The sequence below is a fragment of the Colletotrichum aenigma genome (genome assembly GCF_013390185.1).
Source record: "Colletotrichum aenigma strain Cg56 chromosome Unknown KSG_Cg56_contig06, whole genome shotgun sequence".
NCBI lineage: Eukaryota > Fungi > Ascomycota > Sordariomycetes > Glomerellales > Glomerellaceae > Colletotrichum > Colletotrichum aenigma.
The window spans coordinates 1,914,014-1,934,716 of NW_023500912.1; the positions used below are offsets into that span (position 1 = coordinate 1,914,014).

The 20,703-nt window shown below is 50.1% G+C and overlaps 5 protein-coding genes across 5 annotated transcripts; 2 read left to right on the forward strand and 3 right to left on the reverse strand.

Annotated features, from left to right (window-relative positions):
- Positions 1–636: 636 nt before the first annotated feature.
- CGCA056_v009555 (uncharacterized protein) lies at positions 637–1,005 on the forward strand (the record flags this gene model as incomplete). Its single annotated transcript, XM_037324802.1, has 3 exons — positions 637–664; positions 718–851; positions 913–1,005. 3 exons carry the CDS (start codon positions 637–639, stop codon positions 1,003–1,005), a joined length of 255 nt encoding a protein of 84 aa, XP_037177087.1.
- Positions 1,006–1,587: 582 nt separating this feature from the next.
- Positions 1,588–2,793, reverse strand: CGCA056_v009556 (Satratoxin biosynthesis SC1 cluster protein 4; the record flags this gene model as incomplete). The annotated part of the gene is made up of 4 exons (XM_037324803.1): positions 1,588–1,969; positions 2,033–2,406; positions 2,461–2,528; positions 2,580–2,793. 4 exons carry the CDS (start codon positions 2,791–2,793, stop codon positions 1,588–1,590), a joined length of 1,038 nt encoding a protein of 345 aa, XP_037176186.1.
- Positions 2,794–7,935: 5,142 nt separating this feature from the next.
- On the reverse strand, positions 7,936–9,719 carry CGCA056_v009557 (uncharacterized protein; the record flags this gene model as incomplete). The annotated part of the gene is made up of 5 exons (XM_037324804.1): positions 7,936–7,942; positions 8,084–8,291; positions 8,841–8,896; positions 9,032–9,249; positions 9,276–9,719. 5 exons carry the CDS (start codon positions 9,717–9,719, stop codon positions 7,936–7,938), a joined length of 933 nt encoding a protein of 310 aa, XP_037176189.1.
- A 1,789-nt stretch (positions 9,720–11,508) lies between these two features.
- On the reverse strand, positions 11,509–12,645 carry CGCA056_v009558 (Heterokaryon incompatibility protein 6, OR allele; the record flags this gene model as incomplete). Its single annotated transcript, XM_037324805.1, has 2 exons — positions 11,509–11,661; positions 11,764–12,645. The coding sequence occupies 2 exons, from the start codon at positions 12,643–12,645 to the stop codon at positions 11,509–11,511; spliced, it is 1,035 nt and encodes a 344-aa protein (XP_037176187.1).
- A 1,812-nt stretch (positions 12,646–14,457) lies between these two features.
- On the forward strand, positions 14,458–20,367 carry COP6-0 (Alpha-cuprenene synthase COP6; the record flags this gene model as incomplete). Its single annotated transcript, XM_037324806.1, has 7 exons — positions 14,458–14,802; positions 14,871–15,346; positions 15,407–15,690; positions 18,333–18,382; positions 18,443–18,639; positions 19,908–20,043; positions 20,092–20,367. The coding sequence occupies 7 exons, from the start codon at positions 14,458–14,460 to the stop codon at positions 20,365–20,367; spliced, it is 1,764 nt and encodes a 587-aa protein (XP_037177091.1).
- Positions 20,368–20,703: the final 336 nt, after the last annotated feature.

Consider the following 20,703-nt stretch of genomic DNA (forward strand, 5'->3'; position numbering starts at 1 on the left):
GTGTCCTCAACGCCTATTTCGGTTCTGTGCAATACTTTCACTGCTGAGTGCTCTTTGTCGAGCTAATTTGTGAGTTATTGATCTGGGATCATCTGATTTGTACGCGAAATCACAAATTACTCGCGATGATTTCCGCCGGGCGTATTGATGAATGCTGCGAACTAACTTCCCGCATCATTTGAATCGCTTTGCATATGCGCAGGTAAGATATATTGAGCTGTGGAGTTCTTAAGAAATCTTCGCGTTCGTATCGGTATCGCTTTCGTACCGAATAGTGATCAGCGGTGAGTTGAGTTGACCAAGATCCAGCGTTTTTGCGTGCTCAGCCTTCATTTGGCCCGTCAGTAAACATAGCTTCGAACTTTCGCCGATCCCACATGCTTACTATGTCTATGCGCCACTTGTTAATTACTGATCTGCGTAACTCGCAAGCTCTGTAGAGTTCACAAGCAATATCCGCTTGCCGATGGGATACAAATGAATTATCCACTTAGTGTGATTTTCCCGATGAGTCCGAACCCTGAGAGAGAGGGTAGATTATAAATGAGACGATCATTTCTGGAGTTGCGACCGGTTCATTGAAATCGTCATCACCACTAAACTTAGCCTAGGCACCCGCATCTCCGATCATTCAACATGCGTCTGTCCGCGTCCGTTTTATTTGGTGCGTACGAATCCAGAAGACGCGTTTGTACTCGAGCTCTGACGAAAGACTAGCTGCCATGATTGGTTCCTCCATGGCCCAGACATATGTTGGAAACTGTGCTGTCGACACTGCATCTTGGAGCTTGGAAGCAGATCAAAGAGCCTGTTGCCCAGGCAAGGTCTCACAGTATGCTCAAAACTGGGAAGTAAGTCACCAACGCTATCTCGACTTCTCTATCAACCCGAGCTGATTCTTTTGCCTCAAAGTGTTGTATTCCTCAGTCTGCATACACAAGTTACCGCAGCTGCTGTCTCGGCCGTGGCAAGGTCGCGTCCTTGGGGGGTACTCAATGTTCTTGAGTGCATGCATATGAATAGAGTCCTGATAGACACTTCAATGGCAGTGATTACCAGATCTGTGTTTGAGATGAGTCCTTCAAATTGTTGTGTGATCTCATCACATCTTTAGCTTCGCTTTGAGATGGAGGCGGCCGATGAGAAGTTATGTCTCGGCCAATCAGCAAAATTTCCCTGAAGAGCATCGTCGAGGCTACGAGTGGTGATCTTAGCTGGCATATTGTGCGCAGTTCGTGGTCACTTATGGTAGTGCGAAATGCTCCAATGGACTTGGCGCTCGAGGAAATTGAAACACCTTTTAATTATGTCGTTAGCCATAGGGGTTGATCATGCTCGGGAGGAAATCAGTGCCCTACCCCGAACTACAATAAGGCAGAGATAAAATTTCTCGTTATTATGCTATTATTGTCTTGTTTTAAATTGGAAATAAGGTTTTTGGTATCAGTCCAACATCCTGATCAACGCCGCCATCGCTATAATTAATCCCGAGCTAACGGGAGAAAGAGCCAAAATGCCAAATCACTAGGTTCCTATTGCGCCGATCAAACCACATGACATCATAACTCGTGAGACCGTCCCGATACCTCATACAGGAGGCAATGAAGATGATGTACTCTGCTCGCTGCGAGATCTCTCAGTCTCCACGACGAACTTTCCAAAAGCCGACGGCTTCTCCCCAGGGGAGTTGGCCTGGCTAGTTTCCAGGGTTTTGCCAGTGGCAGACTGCGCCACACTCGCTGGCGCGGGTCCAAAGTTGCGGCTGTTCCGGTTGTTCGATGACACAGCCTGTCTGGTGGCGACGACCAGACCCATCCTGGCGAGGAGGGCCTTGAGGGGAGGGAGGCAGAGGCACACCATGGCTGCCGACAATTCGCCCATCGACCATAGCGCGGGTTTTACGTTCCAGTACGTGAAGTCTGCTTGGATACTGAGGAACTGCAGACGGAAGACAGAGATGGCGACGATGCTACAAGGAAAATTGTCAGATTCTCATTGACCTAGATTTTCGAAGGGGAGTGGGTGAGCTTACAAGAATCCGAGACTAAAGATCCCCAACAGGTACCATTTTTGAGAACGAGGGAGCTGAAGCTTCATCAGGGCTGGCAATGGAAGCAAGAAGATGATGACGTCGGTGATGATGCTGCAAGCTCCGAAGACATAATAGAGAACCTGCTGGGACAGGCACTTCGCAGGAATGCTGTGGTCCCAGAACCCAGCGATGGGTGTGCAAAATGCCAGCGACATGATGACAACAGAGACTCCCCAAGCTGTCACGAGGACCATAGCAGCAATGTAGAATTTCCGCATGTGGCCCGAAGCTAGGACGCGATAGTACTGGAGGAGGAACGCCATCTTAAAAGATAGATGTCCCAGGCCATAGAAAACGACAGAGACCCAAAAGCACTGTTTGAACACTGGTCAGAAAAGTTCGAAAGGTAATGGTAAGGGCTTGCTCACCTTGGTAAACTCGACATACTCGGGCACAGAGACCGTCTGAATGTGCTTTCCAAGGCCGTATCGCGTCACTGTTACTAGTCAGTTGTTTGTTCGGGAACAAGGGTTTGGACAAGACAAACTTGTTGCGATGGCGATTCCGCAGCCTAAAACCGGTATCAGAGAAAATGCTGCGGCCCAGTCGTCCGGCCCAGTTGACTTGACGACATGTATTCGGGTCCATAACCGAAGGACCAGGAAAAAGGTTGAGAGGACGAAACACATCGTCACCACTCCAATGACGGTAGCCGACCTATCCTCCGCCATCTCCTCGGGCGTAAGCTTCGGCAAATCCATGTCGATAAGGAGGCGACACAGAATCTCGCGATATGTCTGTCTCCTGGGTTGATGTTGCGAAAATTGAAACCTCACACAGGGCCTTCCGGGGGCAGGGGGGGAAATCGGTGGGATAAGCGACAGTTTTATAAACCCATCGATTCAAAAGACGAAATATTTACATGATTAGTTATTCTTGGCGAAGGCGAGAGAAGAAAGACGACCACATTATTTGGCTTGCCCGGACTGGTTCGCTGATTGTCAGCAGGGCTGCGCAACTTTGGACGAATGCAGCGCAAGGCGTCCAGCAGCAAAGAAAGCAGCTGTCGATCCGTGGGCGATCAGGAATGTGACAAAAATGGGAAATCGAGGATGCTATTTCGCCGGATCGGGACGGGCTAGTGGACTTCCCCGGTGGTCTAGTTCTCCTTAGCCGACCGTGACTGGATCGTGTCATTCCGGACGGTCCCCCAGCTGTGTGGTTGGCGAGGAAGCTTTCGGTGGCGGCGTTCTAGCTCGGGGGACACGGGTTACCGTTTTCACAGATCAGCTCATCGGACAAAAGACGAGAGCAGAGCATTTCCAGCAAAATTTCGATGGGGGCGCTTAGTCGTCGTTCAATTTGGTAAGGACTCGCGCACTAACATCAAGCACCGTTCTCCGAAGCTGTGCATCGTCACAAGCCAGCTACAGGGCCACAGCAGGACCCTGGGTTTTCTCATGTGTATTGCCTCAAGAGGCAAGAAGCTGAGCCTTTGTATGGCGCAGATCTTGAGAGACGGTGCGCCGAAGAACCGACAGTTCCACGTGGCTTCGCCCTGATTTCGCCGCATCGGGTTACCACCGATTCTTCGACGATTCCGAGCTGACTGGTTTGACAGCTGAGGGCGTGTATGGTTCTGTGTGGTGACTAACTTGGTTCACGGTCTGGGGACTGCCGAGATGCCCCTCTAGCGTTCTCTAGCTTCGCCGAGGTCAGCGAGGTGACGACTTTGGCATGCCTGGTAGGTGTGATGAAGGGTGATGTCTCAGATATAACGTCAAGTTAATTTTGCGTACGGGCTGTCAATAGTCGTGATGCCCTCATGTTGCCTCCGAAGGTCCGTGTGAGTGATGCTTATCTCGGCTTCGTCTGGTATCGGCTCCGACAATGTAGTCGGGTTGGTGCATGTTGAGCCTCCTTGTGTCTCCTGCAGGATTTCTGCACGGCTCCACCACTGATTGGAAGTGGTATTCACGTACTCTCTGTTGGAAGTGCGTCTGACAGCCGTTGTTTGTTTTGTTGTTTTATATTTAACGCCGTGGCGGCAAGGACGCAGAACGTCCTTGCGGCAGACCTCCCGAAGGGTATATGGCGTGGAGGGCCGCAGGTTCTAGCTATATACTCTAAGCGCATGCCGCTTCCTAACGTCCTCCAAGTATTGCCCGCAGGCTACTACGTGTTCCATCCTTCCCTAGTTCCCACTGGTGCCCTAGTTCCGTTATAACAAATTGTTTTTTTTTTTTTTTAGTTGCTTAGAGAGTAGGCTGCAGCCTATCTCTTAGTACCGCGGGCAGATCTTCTGAAAGAAATCTGTCACGCTGAGGAAGGCCTGAAAGCCTTCTGAGTCGATGATTAGCCCCTTAAAATAGCGCTCTAGAGAGCCCACAGGTCCTAGAGGCTCCCGCCGACTATAAGGGTGGAGGGTAGGCCACCGTTGCCTCCTCACTAATGTCTTTCGGCAGTAGACCAGGTGGTCCACCTCCTTAGCCTCCCCGCAGGAGCAGGTAAGTAGTGCTTCTGTGTGGTTGAAGCGTTGATGATATTGTTCAAAGTCCCCATGGCCCGATCGAGCTGCTAGGAGATGATGAAGGATAGCTCTTGGTAGAGCTAATTCAGGAGGGCAGCCAAGGGTGGCCTTCAGCCCTAGCTGGGTATAACGGGGGGATGCCTCTTGCTTCCACCATTTCCTATGCTGGTGCTGTTTGCGTTCTTTAGCAAGCCGCTTAATCCCTGATAGGGTTGGCAGTAAGCCTCTAGGGACCGGCAGCGTTGTGCCCTCCTTGGCTAGGCTGTCAGGCTCTTCGTTTCCCTTTATCCCTTGGTGCCCTGGGGACCAGTGGATTTGTATAGTATATATCCTGGCTGCTGCCTGAATCTCTAAGAAGGCAGCTTGAGAGGAGTCTGGGGCGCTACTTTGAATCCCCTGGATAACGCTCGTGTTATCGATACAGATGTGTATAGGCTGGCCTTGGGATGTACGGAGGGCCCTTTGGAGCCCTGCCCTCGCCCCCTCCGCCTCGCCATCAAATACTTCTGCAATGCTAAGACGGCCACATCCTTAGGCTATCCGTCTATTACTGCGATAGATAACAAAGCCGAACCCTGTAGCCCCTTCAGGGGTTTTTGAGCCGTCTGAGTAGATAACTGTATGGTTATCTGGCACAGTCTTAAGCCAGGCCTGAAACGACTTAGCTGCAGTCTCCTTACTTTGTCCAGCTGTAGGGTTATGCGGTCCTAGGAGGTACTGTGGCTGTAGGAGCAGCGGCCTTGGGCACTTAGGTAGGAGAGCTGCTGTTCTTTGAAGCCTTGTTTGCTGCCGTCCTGGCTGTGAGAGCCTAGGGACTAAAGGGTGCGGTTGGTCAACCTTCTGTAGGCGTGCGGCGAAGCGTAGGCGTACTCCCTCAAGGGCTACTTTTGCTGTAGGCAGGCCAGCATCTCGGAGGAGGCTGCTAGTTGGCGTGGTCTTCCAGACAGGTAGGATGGCCCTCGCTGCTGCTGTTATAACCTTCCCTGCCCTCTTGACCAGGCCCTTCTGCCCTGTACTAACTGTAGCCACCTGGTTGGCAGCACTGCTGCTAGCAGTAGTAGTAGTGCTTCTGTTCCTGGCTGGTCTATTTAAGCCTGCATACCAGGTCTCAGCCCCATATAGGGCTGTTGGGAGGACGCAGGCAATAACTGCTTTCCGTGCAGCAGCTGCTGGGAGCCCCCCTTTTGTGTTTGATAGGTGCTGTAGAAACTGGACTGCCTTTTTTGCTGCTGCTGCCTTTGTTTCAACGTGGTGTCGGAAGGTGAGTTTCCTGTCAAACCAGACCCCTAGCCATCGTATAGGCTTAGTTGAGGCCTTAATAGTAAGGTCCTTTGCCTGTATATCTGGTAGGTCTCTTGACTGGTTATGTTTTCTGCTAAAGTGGATTGCTTCACACTTGACTGGGTCAAACGCAACCTTATTATCAGTGCCCCAGTTGAGGATCTGAGTTATCTCCTGGCTGAGGGCTGCAGCATTACCCTCAAGGGATGGGCTAGAAGCCAGCAGGCCTATATCGTCTGCATACCCAAACCGTAGCTTCTGATCGTCAGCTAGGATATCAGCTATATATAGCAGGAAAAGAATAGGGGATAGTGGCGAGCCCTGTGGCAGCCCGCAGGTAAGAGGAAAGTCCTCTGTAGTCGTGTCCTCTAGCCTAACCTAGGCAGTTCGGCTAGAGGTGAAGGTGTATATCAGCTTGATCAGACTGCTAGGCCAGCCCTGCTGTCGTAGCCTAATAATAAGTCGATTTCGTAGGACAGAATCAAACGCCCCTTTGACGTCCATTGTGGCTAGTGTTGCCGTAAGCCCTAGATCTAGAGCCTTCTCGATCTCATGGGTAAGACAGGTTGTTAGGTCGACTGCTGCCCTCCCTGGTAGGGCTCCAACCTGCTATGGGCTGGCAACCCCTTCTAGGATAGTAAGGTAGGCCATCCTTTTTGCTATCAGCCGCTCTAAGCCTTTGCCTAAGCAGGATAGCAGGGATATCGGGCGCCAGGACCCAGTCTTAGAGAAGTCTGTTTTCCCTGGCTTCTGGATCATAACAACCTCTGCTTTGCGGAAGGTTCTTAGGAAGTAACCTGTCTGAACGCAGGCCTGAAAGAGCTGCTGTATAGGTGTGGCTATAAGGCCCCAAATAGATTGTAGTAACTTTGTAGTAATCCCATCAATCCCAGGGGTTGTAGCCTTTATGAGAGTAGCCTGGCGTACTTCTTCTATGCTGACTGTTTGCTGCCAGGGTATTAGACGCCTTATTACTATAGGAACAGTGAAAGGGTTTCCAGGTAGGTCGTCTGTAGCGTTAAATCTCTCTAATAGGGCCTTCCGTAAAGCCTGGGCTTTATCGTAGGGGTTGTTGATTGCCTGTCCATCTACTATAAGAGGCGGGGCCTTTATAGCTAGGCTAGACTTACGCCAGCTTAGGATTTTGTATAGTTCCTGGTTAGACCCAGCCTCATTAATCTTTGTAGTCCAATAGGCTTGCTTAGCCTTCCTAACTGTAGTTAGAAAGGCCTTCTGCTCCTCGAGGATAGGCGGTGGTAGTAACAGCCTAGGATCCTGGGCTTGTCGTTGCCTAGCCTTAATAGCTGCTCGGTGGGCCTCTAAACACTCCTCTGTCCACCAGGGAGCTCCCCTACCCCGGTTAGTCCGTCTCTTCCCTATAGCCTGAGTAGCTATAGAGAGGAGGCTGACTAGTTGGATAGCTAGGGTGTCTATTTCTGCTGGAGCAGGTATATCCCCTAAGGTGGATAGGGCTGGGAGCCCTATCTTTACTAAGTCAGCAAGTCGAAGTAGGGCTGAGTCTGGTACTAAGAGGTGACTAGTCTGTCGCCTCTGCTCCTAGGTGTTACCTAGTGGGATGATAGTTGTAATAGCCTGGTGGTCAGCCCCTGGATGTAGGTGCGGGCTGATATAGGCCTCTGCAAAGGGGATATTTGAGAAGGTAAGGTCGAGTGTGTGCCCATGAGTATAGGTAGAGGCCCCAACTTCCCCGATAAAGTCAAGATTACAGCCTTCAGCCCATTCTGCAATATCATCTCCTCGATTCCAGCTTTAGGAGCTAGGTTCCCAAGAAGAGTGGCGGGCATTAAGATCCCCAGCAATAAGGGCTCTCTCTGGCGGTTGATAGTTTAGGAGGATGTTTGTTGTACGGTTTATAGGTTCCCCTGGTGGCCTGTAGACGTTTATAATAGTAATACTGCCAGCCTTGATCCATAGGATATCCCTTGATTGGGTAGGTCTTTGTTGCTGTACTTCTAGCCTTAGACCTTTTCGTATATAGGACATAACCCTAGGCCTTGTTTCCCTGCTGTTCCAGAAGTCAACTAGCACATAAGAGTTATAGCCTGGGTGAGTGTTGATTTGCATCCTATCTCTATAGCCTATCCAGGGCTCCTGGGTCAGTACTATATCGATCTGATCTGCCCAGCAGAGCTCTAGGAGAGCTGTATGAGCTGGGCTTATCTTCCCCACGTTACACTGGGCGACCCGTAGTACTCGTGGGGGAGCCGTCCTGAGCCTACTGCTCCGAGTCGAGGTCGAGGTGGGTGTAGGCATTAATAACGTTATAATCAGGCTTCTGAGCTACCCGCTGGACCCTGCTGCTTGAGGTAGCTGGGGTATGCTGGGTAGGTAGTGGTAGTAGGATAGGGTTGCTGTCAGAGACGTCTGCTTCAGCCTCATTCTCATCCTCCTCCATACTGCTAGAGCTTGCTGTATCGCTAACGTCCGCTACGATGATTAAGTCCTAGGTAGGGGTAGGGGCTTGTGGTCGCTTAGAGCCAGGCTGAGGGCTCGTCAGGCTGTTGCTAGGTTGCTGGGTGCTGCAGGCGTGGGTGCCAGCCTGGCTGCTCTGATAGAGGGCCTCATAGGCCTTCTGCCCAGCTTTACGGATTCAGGAGAGTTCCTTCCGACCTGGGAGGGTGGGGGAGCCGTTAACCACTAAGGGCCTTGCTGGGCAGTCCTTATGGTTGGCTTGGAAGGGGCTGGCGCAGTTAGCGCACTTCGGTCTGGCTATGCAGGGCCAGGTCTTATGGGAGCCTGCAGGCCTGCTGCAGTTGCTACAGAGTGGCTGTCGGTTACAGTACTGGTTTGAATGATATCCCTGGCAACCAGGGTTATGTCTGATGAGGGTCTTTTTCTTCTGGATAAGCTGAGATCTGCTGCTTTGGTTGAAGAGCCTGAAGGGTAGTACTTCTGTAGAGAAGGAGATAATCCAAGAGACCTCGTTTGTGATGGGGTTTATACTAAGTTGGGATTGTTAGGCCTGGATAGGCTTACATCCCATCTGTGCAAAGACCTCCTCTTCAACCAGAGTGGCTGGGTTGAGGGCCTCACTATCAAGGGACCACAGTTTAGCAGGGCAGCGTGGGATAACGTAAGTAAACCACTTAGTAGGCGTTTCAACCTTATAAGCTCCCAGGCTGTCCGCTAGTTTCTGTCTGTTTGCAAGCAGGGTTTGCTGGACCTACTTGTTCAGGGGTCTTAGCGAGTAGCTAGTTGCAATATGGTAGATATGTGGGATATCTGCTAGTTGGAGGCTTAGGGCCTGGCAGACTGTACGGCGTAGGGTAAAAGGGGCATGCTTCCTAGCAGCCCCTAGGCCCTCTTCAGGGATACGGGCAAAGACCTGGAGGTCCTCCTTCAGCTGGGTTAGAGCCTGGGGCTGGGTCTGGGCCTGGGCTTGAGGCTGGGTTGGGTTTCAGGTAACGTTACAGGCTGGGCCCAACGCAGGGCTGGGGCTGCTGCCTTGTTACCTATGATTCTTTTCAAGGCTTGGATCATATAGGCTGTAGCCTCCTTTGCAATCTGCTTCCTAGGCCCCTCAAAGCAGGAGACCACATTATCCACAGACTTGGCGATAGCTATAAAGACGTCCTTCCGGGCTTCATAGTGCTTCGCTTCCTCATCCAGGGCTGTAAGGACAGCTCCAGTAGCTGTTCCAGTTATCGTCGTAGGCCCCTTAGCCGTTAAGGGGGCTGTCGTAGAGGCGTCGGGCTTGCTTCCCACGAGGCTGGGCTGGGATGGCTGGGCCTCAGTACTGCGGCGGCGTTTAGCCCTTGAGGTTGGGGACGGCTCCGGAAGGGTTCCGGAGCCTCGATCAGGGCCGGCCGAAGGGGCCGGCGGCGATCCAGGGCCCGCCGGAGGCTGTGAAGCCATCGCAGGAGGGCGCTGGAGGCGAGAGGTGAAGGATTTTCAGCTGTTAAGGATTTTGGTGGTATCCCACGTATTGCACTAACAGTGGATGCTAAGAAAAATTAGACGAGAGGGAAGTTGCGTCTGACAGCCAAGACATGCAGGATATCTCAAACGGAAACCACCCCCACAATTTAATCGTCCTCCCGATTGCTCGGACTTTCTCTGCAGTTGAGCAAACATCTGCTTCCGGTAAGATGTGCTGGTGAGTTGTTAAATAGTACTCCAAGTCTCTTCACCGCCGGACTCCGGGAAGATGGAGAGACCGGTCTGCTTCAGTCCGGGTCGATGGGACAATCGATCTTGTTCGTTGAAGGATCCAAATGGCACCATAAGATGACAGCAATATTGCAAGATCTCTCTTCCAAACTGCTCAGCCGCCTTACATCTCTTTTTCAGAGCTACGTCGTTCGTATTCGTATCCAAGAGTCTTCTTTGCTTGCTGGACACAACCAACAGTGGGTCGAGCTTCGCGGAGGCCAGGGTTGCTCCCATAGCATCGGGTTCGTGTACCCGGCACCAACGGAACTACGGATACAGTGATTTATTTCCGCCGCCTCCTTCAGACCCAGTGACTCGATTGTTGCCATTGGGGTGAGTGGACTTGAGAGTGTCCGCATCGAGCATTGATTTTGATCATTGCTACTCATGAAGTAATGATTGCCCACAAATACTGTTGGCATGCCAAAAGCGGTGAGTGATCGGAGCATCACCAGAAGAGACGTCTTATCCATCACTTTATCACGAGTCCACAGAAACAAGTGGGCAACGAAAGGCGTTACCGATAGTACGAGGTCACGGGGAAAAGCCAATCGTTAATGGTCGGTTCCGGCAGCTTTGGGGGATAGGTTCCAACAGACAATCTGCTTGTTGGTGTTTGCTTCTTCGACAACCTTGACACAGTGTGGTCAGGGATCCAGACTTTCGGACTCCTGAGTGAAGTTCTATTGGTTCTCAATGTTGGTCACGTCAAAAAACATTTGTGCAGTTGGTAAACGGCACTTAAGCCCCTGCTAGAATGGGGCAACGAGGACAGGGGACCCCGTCTCTTCACCCAGGATAGGACAATAGGGGCACCAACGTAGCAAACCTGCATGATGCAACCATCCCAATATGGCAGGCTAGGGATTGCCCTTGGATAGTTACGAGAGAACAATATGAAGAGAACAATCGAAAGCCGAACCTTGCGCGTCCTTCGCCCAGAACCTCGGTGTCAAATCTCATTCTTCCGGAAGACCCGTACATGATAGACTTGTCACGAGCCCCCTTTTGGCCTGCGTCCGTTGGTCTGGTATGCTCGTAAAGTGGGAGTAGGATGGATCGTGACTGGGGAACCACAATATGTGACAGAAAATTGAATTTCCCCATGTCCAAATTTGCAATTCGTCGATCCTGCGTGGGAACCTCGCCATTATGGTTTCACTCAGCAGTGAGGCCATTACGATATCCAATTGCAGGGTATCTCAAGCTGAGGCGAAGTCCGAGAGTCCAAATACATCCCTTTTGGTTGATAAGTGCCCACAAAGCAGAGAAGCAAGGAAGCATAAGATCACGAGAACGATCTTTTCAAAGCATCCCATTCATCACAACACTAAAACCCGCCGAAAGTCTATGAAATCCGATCAGCAAGCCCCGTAGGATGTCGAAGACAAACGTGCTATTCCCCTATCTCTAAGTTGTCTTATTTGGAGCCTCCCTCCGACTCCCCAACCCCCAATCATCCATCGCTGGCGAGATGTTGCCATAGCAGTCATTAGTGAGTTGATCTGCTCGAAGACGTCGCTCTGCTGCTGGTGGCGTGTTCCTGGAGGATCTTAGCCTCTTCCAATGCCTCCCTCCTAGCAAACTCATCGAGTAATTTGGCTGCGGACTCCAGGGGAAGGTCGGCAACGAGTGGGCGGAGATGCTGAGTTGCTTGTCAGTAATTTATGCGCAGACAGATGGGCTGATTAACGAGAAAGAGATTATGCAGACAGGGGTTTGGCTGACGGGTAGGGGACAAACATACCGCAGGGAATGTGTCGGATTCTTTATACTTGAACTCTTCCAACATCCGGTTCAGGCGGAGTACCTGCTTCCATGGCACGATGATGTCACCGATCAAGAAGGTCGGATATCGGGCCAAGGCAAGCTCCTCAACAATCCAGCGACGCTGGAAATAGGGCCGCATCATGAAGTCTGTGGCACCTATCCAGCGTGGCGCCATGAATGGGATTTCTCCGTTTGGGCCTTCTTTCCAGAGGTACTCGATCTTTGTCGCCCATTCGTGTGTCGGTGAGTAGTGTTGGGGGGTTTTCTCCCGATCACCCGGGTCTCCCCAGTGAGGCGGCATGGTATCTTCGATCTCGGCCAAGATGTTCATGCCTTCGCCTGTGTGCTCCATCTTGTCGCCTAGCCAGCCGACAACGAGTTCGGCTGATCTGAAGACGTTCCTCATGTCGGTAGTCTGCCTCTGCTTCTCCCACTCATCGCACGGATTGATGCAGAGGAAATCACACCAGACCCGCAAGACGTTGGTCTCGTTCACAGGACGAGATGTGGGCAGTCCGAGAAGCTGCCTCAGCCAGCGCGGGCCGGTGTGGGGTCTCCGAATGGGCGTTCGCTGGAAACGCTGGGAGATGGTTGGGAAGAATACCGCGCGGATGTTCTTCAAGGCCAGGGACAGATGGGCGGTAATTGTGATGGTCTGGCCATTGACGAGAATCTTGTCGGTTTCGGAAGAGTCTCCAAAGAGTGAAGAAAGGGCAATAAAATCCAAATCGTCGTTCAAGCGGACGTTGACCAAGCGGCACTCGATAGGGGCACTGATATCGCGCGGTGACTGTATCTCAATCAGGCGGATCTCACGCCTTGACGAGTCCAGGCGTTTGTAATGGATACCTGTACTCATGTTGAGAGAAGAACTGCCTTCAAACCGGTCCGCAAAAGTGACGTTCCAGATTCGGGACGAAAGAAGTAAGCAAACAGGAGGGAAGTTCCTTTCTGGGAGCCCTTTTTCCCTTCAGCTATCTCTCCGACAAGATTTGTGCTTCGTGTTACCGTAAATTGGAAAAGTCCGAGAGCGGTAGGGCGGGAGACGCAGACAGGCTGGACCGGGGGACTTCTGAACGGCTTGCATATGTCGCACCAACAAGAAAAGGGGGGATGTAGCAAACTTCCAGAAAGCTGAACGGGATATCGGCGTTTATACCAAGAACGCGCGAAAGCGGATCCTGACGATTCCAACAGGGAGTCTGGGAGCCACCACGTTGTTGGCTGCTGCCACCCCTCGGTTGGGCCTTTCAGACGGCAGGGATCATGGAAGCGTGTTGGTCCTAGTTTGTGCTGGGCGATGGTTGGCCCTGCTGGTGCCCCCTCCTCCCCTCCCTTTCAATTGTTGCTATGGATTCATCGTGAGTCGAGATATTGGGCTGATCCAGATCTTTTATCCTGGTATTGGGATGTGTGCCATTAAAGACAAAAAAGCAAAATGTGACCCTCATAGATATCGTCGACGATCGATGACATCTTCAACTAGGACTTTCCGCAGATTACTACAGCATGTATCTATATGGCCTGTTTACTTCAGGTATTCGTTGCTACCTCCACATGCATGTTTGCTTTCAGCTGACAGATCGACCATTAGGCATGAACATGGGTTTCGAGACGATTTGGCTCGCGCGCGCATGCAAGCTGGAAGTGGTTAGTGACGGATGGATCATGGCTGCCTGTATTTGTACACCGCATCCATGACCTTAGGCTATGAGATTTTGGACGACTTCTTATTGAGAGGAGATCATGTAATGATTTCGGAATCAGTGTCGTGCAACCCCGGATGATCCCCACTTCCCTCGTACATGGAACAGTATGGCCCAGCGACCACGTTGCTTCTCTTAATAATTCTCCCCGTTGATTGTGCAGTCCAAACAGACCCCTGACCCGGCAATCAAGCTCCGTCATCTAGATCGCTGAGGCACGAGGGAGAGAACACGTTTGAGAAAACTAAAAGTGAAGAACAGATAATTTGGTTCAGTCTTCATTGCAATGCATCCCTGATTCAGAATTAATCCTGGATAACCGATGGTGAGCACTGAGTACTGCGATCTTGGTTGTCGCAGCTTCAGGGGTTCATCACCCAGTCGGTATTTTGCTTGCTGAGTCGACAGAAGCAAGATGCCTGCTTGCCATGCACTCGGTTCGGGCCCTTTTTCGTTCACACCCCCATGGTACAACTCCGTATGGTATTCAAATCCAGAGATTCAGTCCATGGGTCCTGGTTGCTGCATTGGTCAACAGATCCCTGGCCGTACTCAAGTCGTCCTCCAATGAGCAGGCAACAAACTTCAGTAGTCGACAAACTTAATGAGACAGGGAGCTTCGAGCTCGCTGTAAGCCCACTGAGTTGGATCAATGGCATCAACAGTGCGAATTTTCACGGTGTATCGGTCAGTCTCGCCAAGGCTCTGATCATGGATGACGATGGTTGAGATGAGATGGGCAAACAGACATTCAACCGCCGATTCTGCCACGATAACGAATTTGGGTGCGCGTGACAGCCATGGATAAAACGCAGGTCTGCCCATTTGTCGAGTTGGTGAATCTTTGACAATAGAAGACAGACAGTGTTTGCCCTGCCTTGAATCCAGTTTCACCGACTTCTCCGTCACGCTTTCTTGCATTTGTACTGTTTCCTTCCTGCGGGCAGGGCTCGAACGTTGCATCGATGTCTGTTACACCTGACTTCGCCGGCCTTGGGGCTCACGATGCTGCTGCAAGTGCATTTTCCTCTTGGGGAAATATCTTCAACACATTGTGGAGTTCTGGCGGCTCCCACGGCTGGCCGCGCGATGAGGACCTTGCAAAGGATCCCAAGAGACTGGCCTCCATATGCGGGCCTATCAACGCCAGAATGATCAAGGAGATGAACTATTCTGGGGCGCCGGTGCTCAAGGCAGAGGCTGTCGAGTCTCTGCTAGAGTACATGTACAGGAGATCAGTTGAGTTTGGTGTTCCTCTGGATACGCCCATCTCCTCCAAAGGATTCCGCTTGGGATACTCCCTAGGACTGGTAAGCTCGCCCCCGACTTCAGATCGCTCTTCAGTGGCGAACGATGTGATTGTTGACTCGTCACACAGCTTGCCCATCCCCGCCACCCCACGGTGGTCCAGGGATTTGTTGGTCTCTTCACATGGCTCGTTGTACAATACGATGACCTCGTTGGACAGGCAGAGGGGGCAATGGTTGAGGAGGCCATGGCCTTCCACAAGCGTTTCTTCAGCGGCCAGCGCCAGAAGCACAACCTGCTAGAAGGCCTTGCAACTCTTCTACGGGAGGCCTACGACCACTGGGACCCCGTGTTGGCCAACATGCTTCAACTATCCGCCTTGAAGTTTTTGACCTGCAACCTGTTGGAGCGACACGAAGGCTTCTTAAGCTTTGAAGTCACCAGAGCAGGCGAGAAGTTCCCTGATTTCCTCAGAGACATGTCGGGAATCAATGTTGCATACGCCGTCTTCTGCTACCCTAAATCGATGTATCCTGACGTTTCACAATGGATCGAGGCCATTCCAGACATGGCCAGGATCATCGATATCGCAAACGACGTCTTTTCGTGGGTCTTACTCGAGCATGTCTTTTGCAGTAATCATTGGCTAACACAGGCTCTCTGCAGTTTCTACAAAGAAGAGCTCAGCGGCGACACCCGAAACTATATTCACAATCGGGCTCTGACCACGGGAAGGCCACTTCTTCAAATCGTTGAGGAGACCAAGGAGGAGACAATGAGTTGTGCCAGGCGGGTCGCGACCATTCTCAAAGGAAGGGGCACGTATGAAGCATCCTGGAACGAGTGCGTCGCGGGCTACATAGCCATGCACACAACAAACGCACGTTACAGGTTTGCCGAAATGGGTCTCGGGGAGGAGCACCCCCTCGCCCCCTTTGAGCACAGGATCGGTGAGCTGTTTGACCGTATGAAGACGGAGATGCGATGAAGTTGCCATGAATTCGAATGAGACAGGACAAGATACCACAGTAGGATGTTTGGAGTTTAGGCTTTTTATTTCTCTCTTCGTCGGTCTGAACTAGTGACTGGGAACAGAACAGTTTGTAACTTTGGATTCTGATGTAGAGCTTCGCCAACAACCAATGGTTAGGCTTGCCATTGCAGTAACACTAAAACAATTCCAACAATGCATGGTTTTTCTGGCATTTGTCCGCCAACATCCTTGGAAGAATTTGTTTCCTGAAAGTTGTATGAGATCACTTTGATCGTCAGCTTTGCTCCCTGAGCCACTCACTGTCCATGACCGGTGCAGTCTAAGTTGTTGGGGACTAGTGGCCTTATCAGTTACTCTAAAAATACGACCCGGGTGTGTTCCGGCAGCTCAGCTCCTTCAGGCTGACCGCAGTTTGAAAACATAAGCCTGCGGCCACTTGGACGTCTTGATAATATTCTCCGGCGACTGCGGAGCACTTGGTCAAGGCGTTTTCTAAGTGCCAACCTACCTTGGTACCTTGTCCACCTGCTTCTAGCACCATGCTCCAACAAGCTCTCAGGGTTCGGGATGAGTCTACCCTACCCTATGCGAAGTTTCGTGTTGGGCCGTTGCACTCCTCTTTCTTAGAAAAGAGCGAGGGGCGTGGTGGGGGCCACAACTTGCAAGCCAACACTAAGTAATGTTACATGTGTTAGGTACCTGAGAGAGAATAGCGTAACGTAGCCAACGCTCGGGCTTTAGATATGATAGAACAAGGTGGAATAGTAGAATTTGACGTTCTTGTCAAAGCCTGGTGGGTTATGTGCTGGGATGTCATCGGCCTCCTTTTTTCGATTTATGACGTCGCTTGCTGGTAAATCTTGGCTGTGCTGTAAGGCCGGGCGGAGTGAAACAGTTATAGTCACTCAAGTGTTCATTTTGTTTCAGCTTCGATGTGACTCTGAACCGCAAGCCTCTAGAACAAATCATGACCAACAAGCTGAGATAATTTCGGTTTACCCGCAAATGAAGTTGGATGTTCAGCCCGCTTCCAGACTCGAGTCACGGAGTTGTCGGATGGACAACAGCAAAAACAGCAATATTCTATGACAGGGCATTTGCCCGGAATTAACTAGGCATTCGGAGCATGGATGACAGAACTCTCCCTCATATATGTCTCCATCACGTGCAGCCGTGTGGGAGCCGAAAGGGTGTAGCTGCAGGTAGTACCTTGATGTACGATACCATCAACCGGAAGTGCAAACGAGGGAAAAGAATACATGACAGAATCCGCGGACTGGGGAAACGCGGAGGACTTTGCAGAAACCGAAGGCTCAGAGCGCGTTAGGTTGTTCCAATATTTGAATGCAGTTGTTGTTGTAACGGGCTAGAGCCCGGCCGAGATCTCCGGCTTTGCCGGAGCAGCTACCGAGATCCGGCTCCGCCGGATCCACTATTCTGCTGTAGCACACCGCCTAGCCCCGGTCTGCATCACTGCTGCTAGGCGCCTATCCCTGTAAAGTCCTTTCCTCCTTCTTCAGCTTAGAATAGTTAATCGACGGCACCTCTACGTTGAACAAGCCTAGGGGCCAGCCCCTCACATATTCTAAGCTTAACAAAAGAAGACGCTATATGAAACCTCACGAGAGCGATACGACGATTTGCTGAGGGTAGCGTAACGAGAAGACGCTATATGAAACCTCACGAGAGCGACATAACGATTCGCTGAGGGTAGCGTAACGAGAAGACGCTATATAGAACCTCATGAGAGCGGCATCATGGATCCGCCAGAGGGTAGTGCAAACGATGTAATAAACGCTGAGATTGATCGCTAGATCAACAAAGCGGTTAATATAAGCATACGTCCTCTTTAGGACCAGATAACACAGCTCTTAACAGCTTTAAACAGGCTTATGTCAACAGATAGAGCGACCCCTATGCTGCTTATAAGCAGCATACCTACACTATCTACTGCTGATATAACTATATAGGTAATAAGCGACAGTATAATAATAGCAACAGAAGGGCGAAAGAAGCCCCTGCTAAACCCCCCGAAGTTCATAGGAAGGCGTAAGGACTACACAGCATAGGCCTAGCAGATACGCAATAAGATAGAGCTAGATATAAGGTATATTAGCAGTAATGCTGATATCTAGTACTTTATTAACTCCTGCCTTAATAGCAGGCCACAGCAGGTTATAGCTACCTTCTACGCAGCAGGAGGTCCAGGTGGGCAGAAGGACTCTGTTGAATTCCTGAAGTACCTTGACCAGACGTATAAAGACCTAAATATAGATCTATAGGCAGCAACCACGCTATGAACCCTTCGCTAGCGAGACGATTAGTCTCTGTCCTCCTTTCTACCCTAGTTTGAGCGAACACTAGCTGAGGCTGGTGGCGCTGACTAGGCAGATAAAGCTAAGATAGCCTTCCTTGAAGGGGCCCTTAGTACTTATATTAAGAGGGGTCTGATCTATATTAAACTTCCTAAGGATGACTACCACAGATAGCTTCTCAAAGTTCAGGATTTCGCTATTAAGCTTGAAAGCCTACCTCAGCAGGCGCATAAGGGTACCCCACCTTATTTGAAAGCACCACAACCTAGCTAATAAGATGCAGACGGAGATATAGTGATTTCTAGCGTTAGCTGCGCTAAGGGCAAGGAGAGGGTAAGGCTATATCGCCGACGTAGCAGCTCCTCCTCATCTGAAGACCTGCAATAACCAAAGAAGGACAGTCGCCGTTATTACAACTATAACCAGATCAGCCATATCGCTATATGGTGCCCTAGGCGGAAGCCTCTCAGCCCTACGAAGGCTAAGAAGGTTAAGAAGGTCAAGAAGGACCCTAAGCCTGAAGGAAGCAGTAATGATAGTGCTACAGAGGAGCTAGGAAGTTCTGAGGCTGAAGAAAGCTTAGGAAAAGAGTAACTCTAACGCAAAGTTAGGCGTTAGAGGCAAAGCCTAGTGATATCACAGAATAGAAGCAGTTTAAGTATTACATAAGCAGCAAGTCAGCAGTAATCACTACCTGCATATATAAGGGCATTTAAGCAGACGCCTTAGTAGATACTAGGTGCGACCTATACGCCCTTATCAACTACAACCTTGCCTATAAGCTCTGCCTACTAATAGTAGACCGCTCTAAGCAGGTATTAGGCAGCTTCAGCAATATTATAGGCGCTATAAAAGCAATAGGTATAGTTATCTTTAACCTTAAGCTGTGCAGTTATAATAAGAAGATCTTTATATATACTATATATAGCCTTAGTAACAACCTGTTCTTAGGGAAACCCTAGATAGAGAGGAACTATATATTATATGATGCTGCTGCCTAGCGTATACAGCATAGGAGGGGTGGTGTAGACTTACGTCTGAAAGGCGAGGAAGAGCCAGAGCGAGTGCGCTAGATCAGGGCTGCCCGCCTCCTCCTAGGAGCCCCTTTTGCAACGCTCTATAAGAGGGCATGACAACAAACCAAAGGAACTGCAGGATATAATGTTTGAGCGATCAGCTTAGCAGATATACAGAAGGCTCTTATGAGGAAGACTGAGAAGGCAGACCTAAAGGCCCTCCTTCCACCAGCTGTACTAGCTGAGTTCTGAGAGCTATTCCAACCTGATAAAGCTGCTAACCTTCCTCTGTATCGCCCTGGAGTTAACCACACGATCCCTATTAAATAGGAGAGCGACAGCAATAAGGCTGTACTACTATAGGGGCTGCTCTACAGCATATCATGAGAAGAGCTTCTCATCCTCTATAAGACCCTGAGAGACCTACTAGATAAGGGCTTTATCTGCGCTAGTAGCTTAGAAGTATTAGCCCTAGTACTGTTTATATGCAAACCAGGTGGAGGGATATATTTTTATATTAACTACTGCACCCTTAACAAACTTATAAGGTGCAACTGATACCCTCTCCCTTTGATTCAAGAGATGCTACAGACTATCAGCGCTGCTAAGTGGTTCACTAAGCTAGACGTAGTAGCAGCGTTCTATAAGATCTAAATCGCAGAGGGAGAGGAGTATAAGACAGCCTTCCGAATAAGATATAGGCTATTTAAGTGACTTGTCGTCCCCTTTAGGCTCACAGGAGCCCCTGCTATGTTTTAACAATATATCAATAGTATACTTTAGGAGTACCTAGACGACTTTGCAACAGTATATATAGACGACGTCCTGATCTACTTAAACAGCTTACAGCAAGACCATAAAGCAAAGGTTAAGCTAGTACTACAGAAGCTTGCTCTTGCAGGGCTCCAGCTAGACCCTTATAAGTGTGCGTTCTCTGTGAAGACAGTTAAGTACCTAGGGTTTATTATCACCATAGGAGTAGGCATCTCCTGTGATCCTGAGAAGCTGAAGGCAATTAAGGAATAGGCTGCGCCAAAGACGGTTAAGGGAGTTAGAAGCTTCTTAGGGTTTGCAAACTACTATTGGATCTTTATCCCAGCATACTTAGAGATTGCTGGACCCCTTATATCTCTTATAAAGAAGGGCGTCCTATTCCACTGGGGTAAAGAGCAGGAAGTAGCATTCCAGGAGCTTAAGAGGATCTTTACAGCTAAGCCTATCCTATATCAACTAGACCCTAAGCGTATAACCTATGTTGAGGCTGACTGCTCAGGCTTCACCCTTAGAGGAGTACTATCATAAGAAGATAAGCATAAGAGACGTCACGTAATAGCATACTACTTGCAGCAGCTAAATGCCGCCCAGTTTAACTACCTAATCTATAATAAGGAGATGCTAGCTATTATTAGCTGCCTATAAGCATGGAGAGCAGAACTATAGAGCGTCAATAAGTTTAAGGTTCTATCTGATCATAAGAACCTAAAGTACTTCATGATAAAGCAGAGGCTTACAGAACGACAAAGCTGATAGGCAGAGGAGCTGTCTCAGTATAACTTTGAGATATAGTACCAGCCAGGAAGTAAAGCAGTAGTGCCAGACGCACTCTTTAGATGCAAATAAGACATACCTACATCTCTA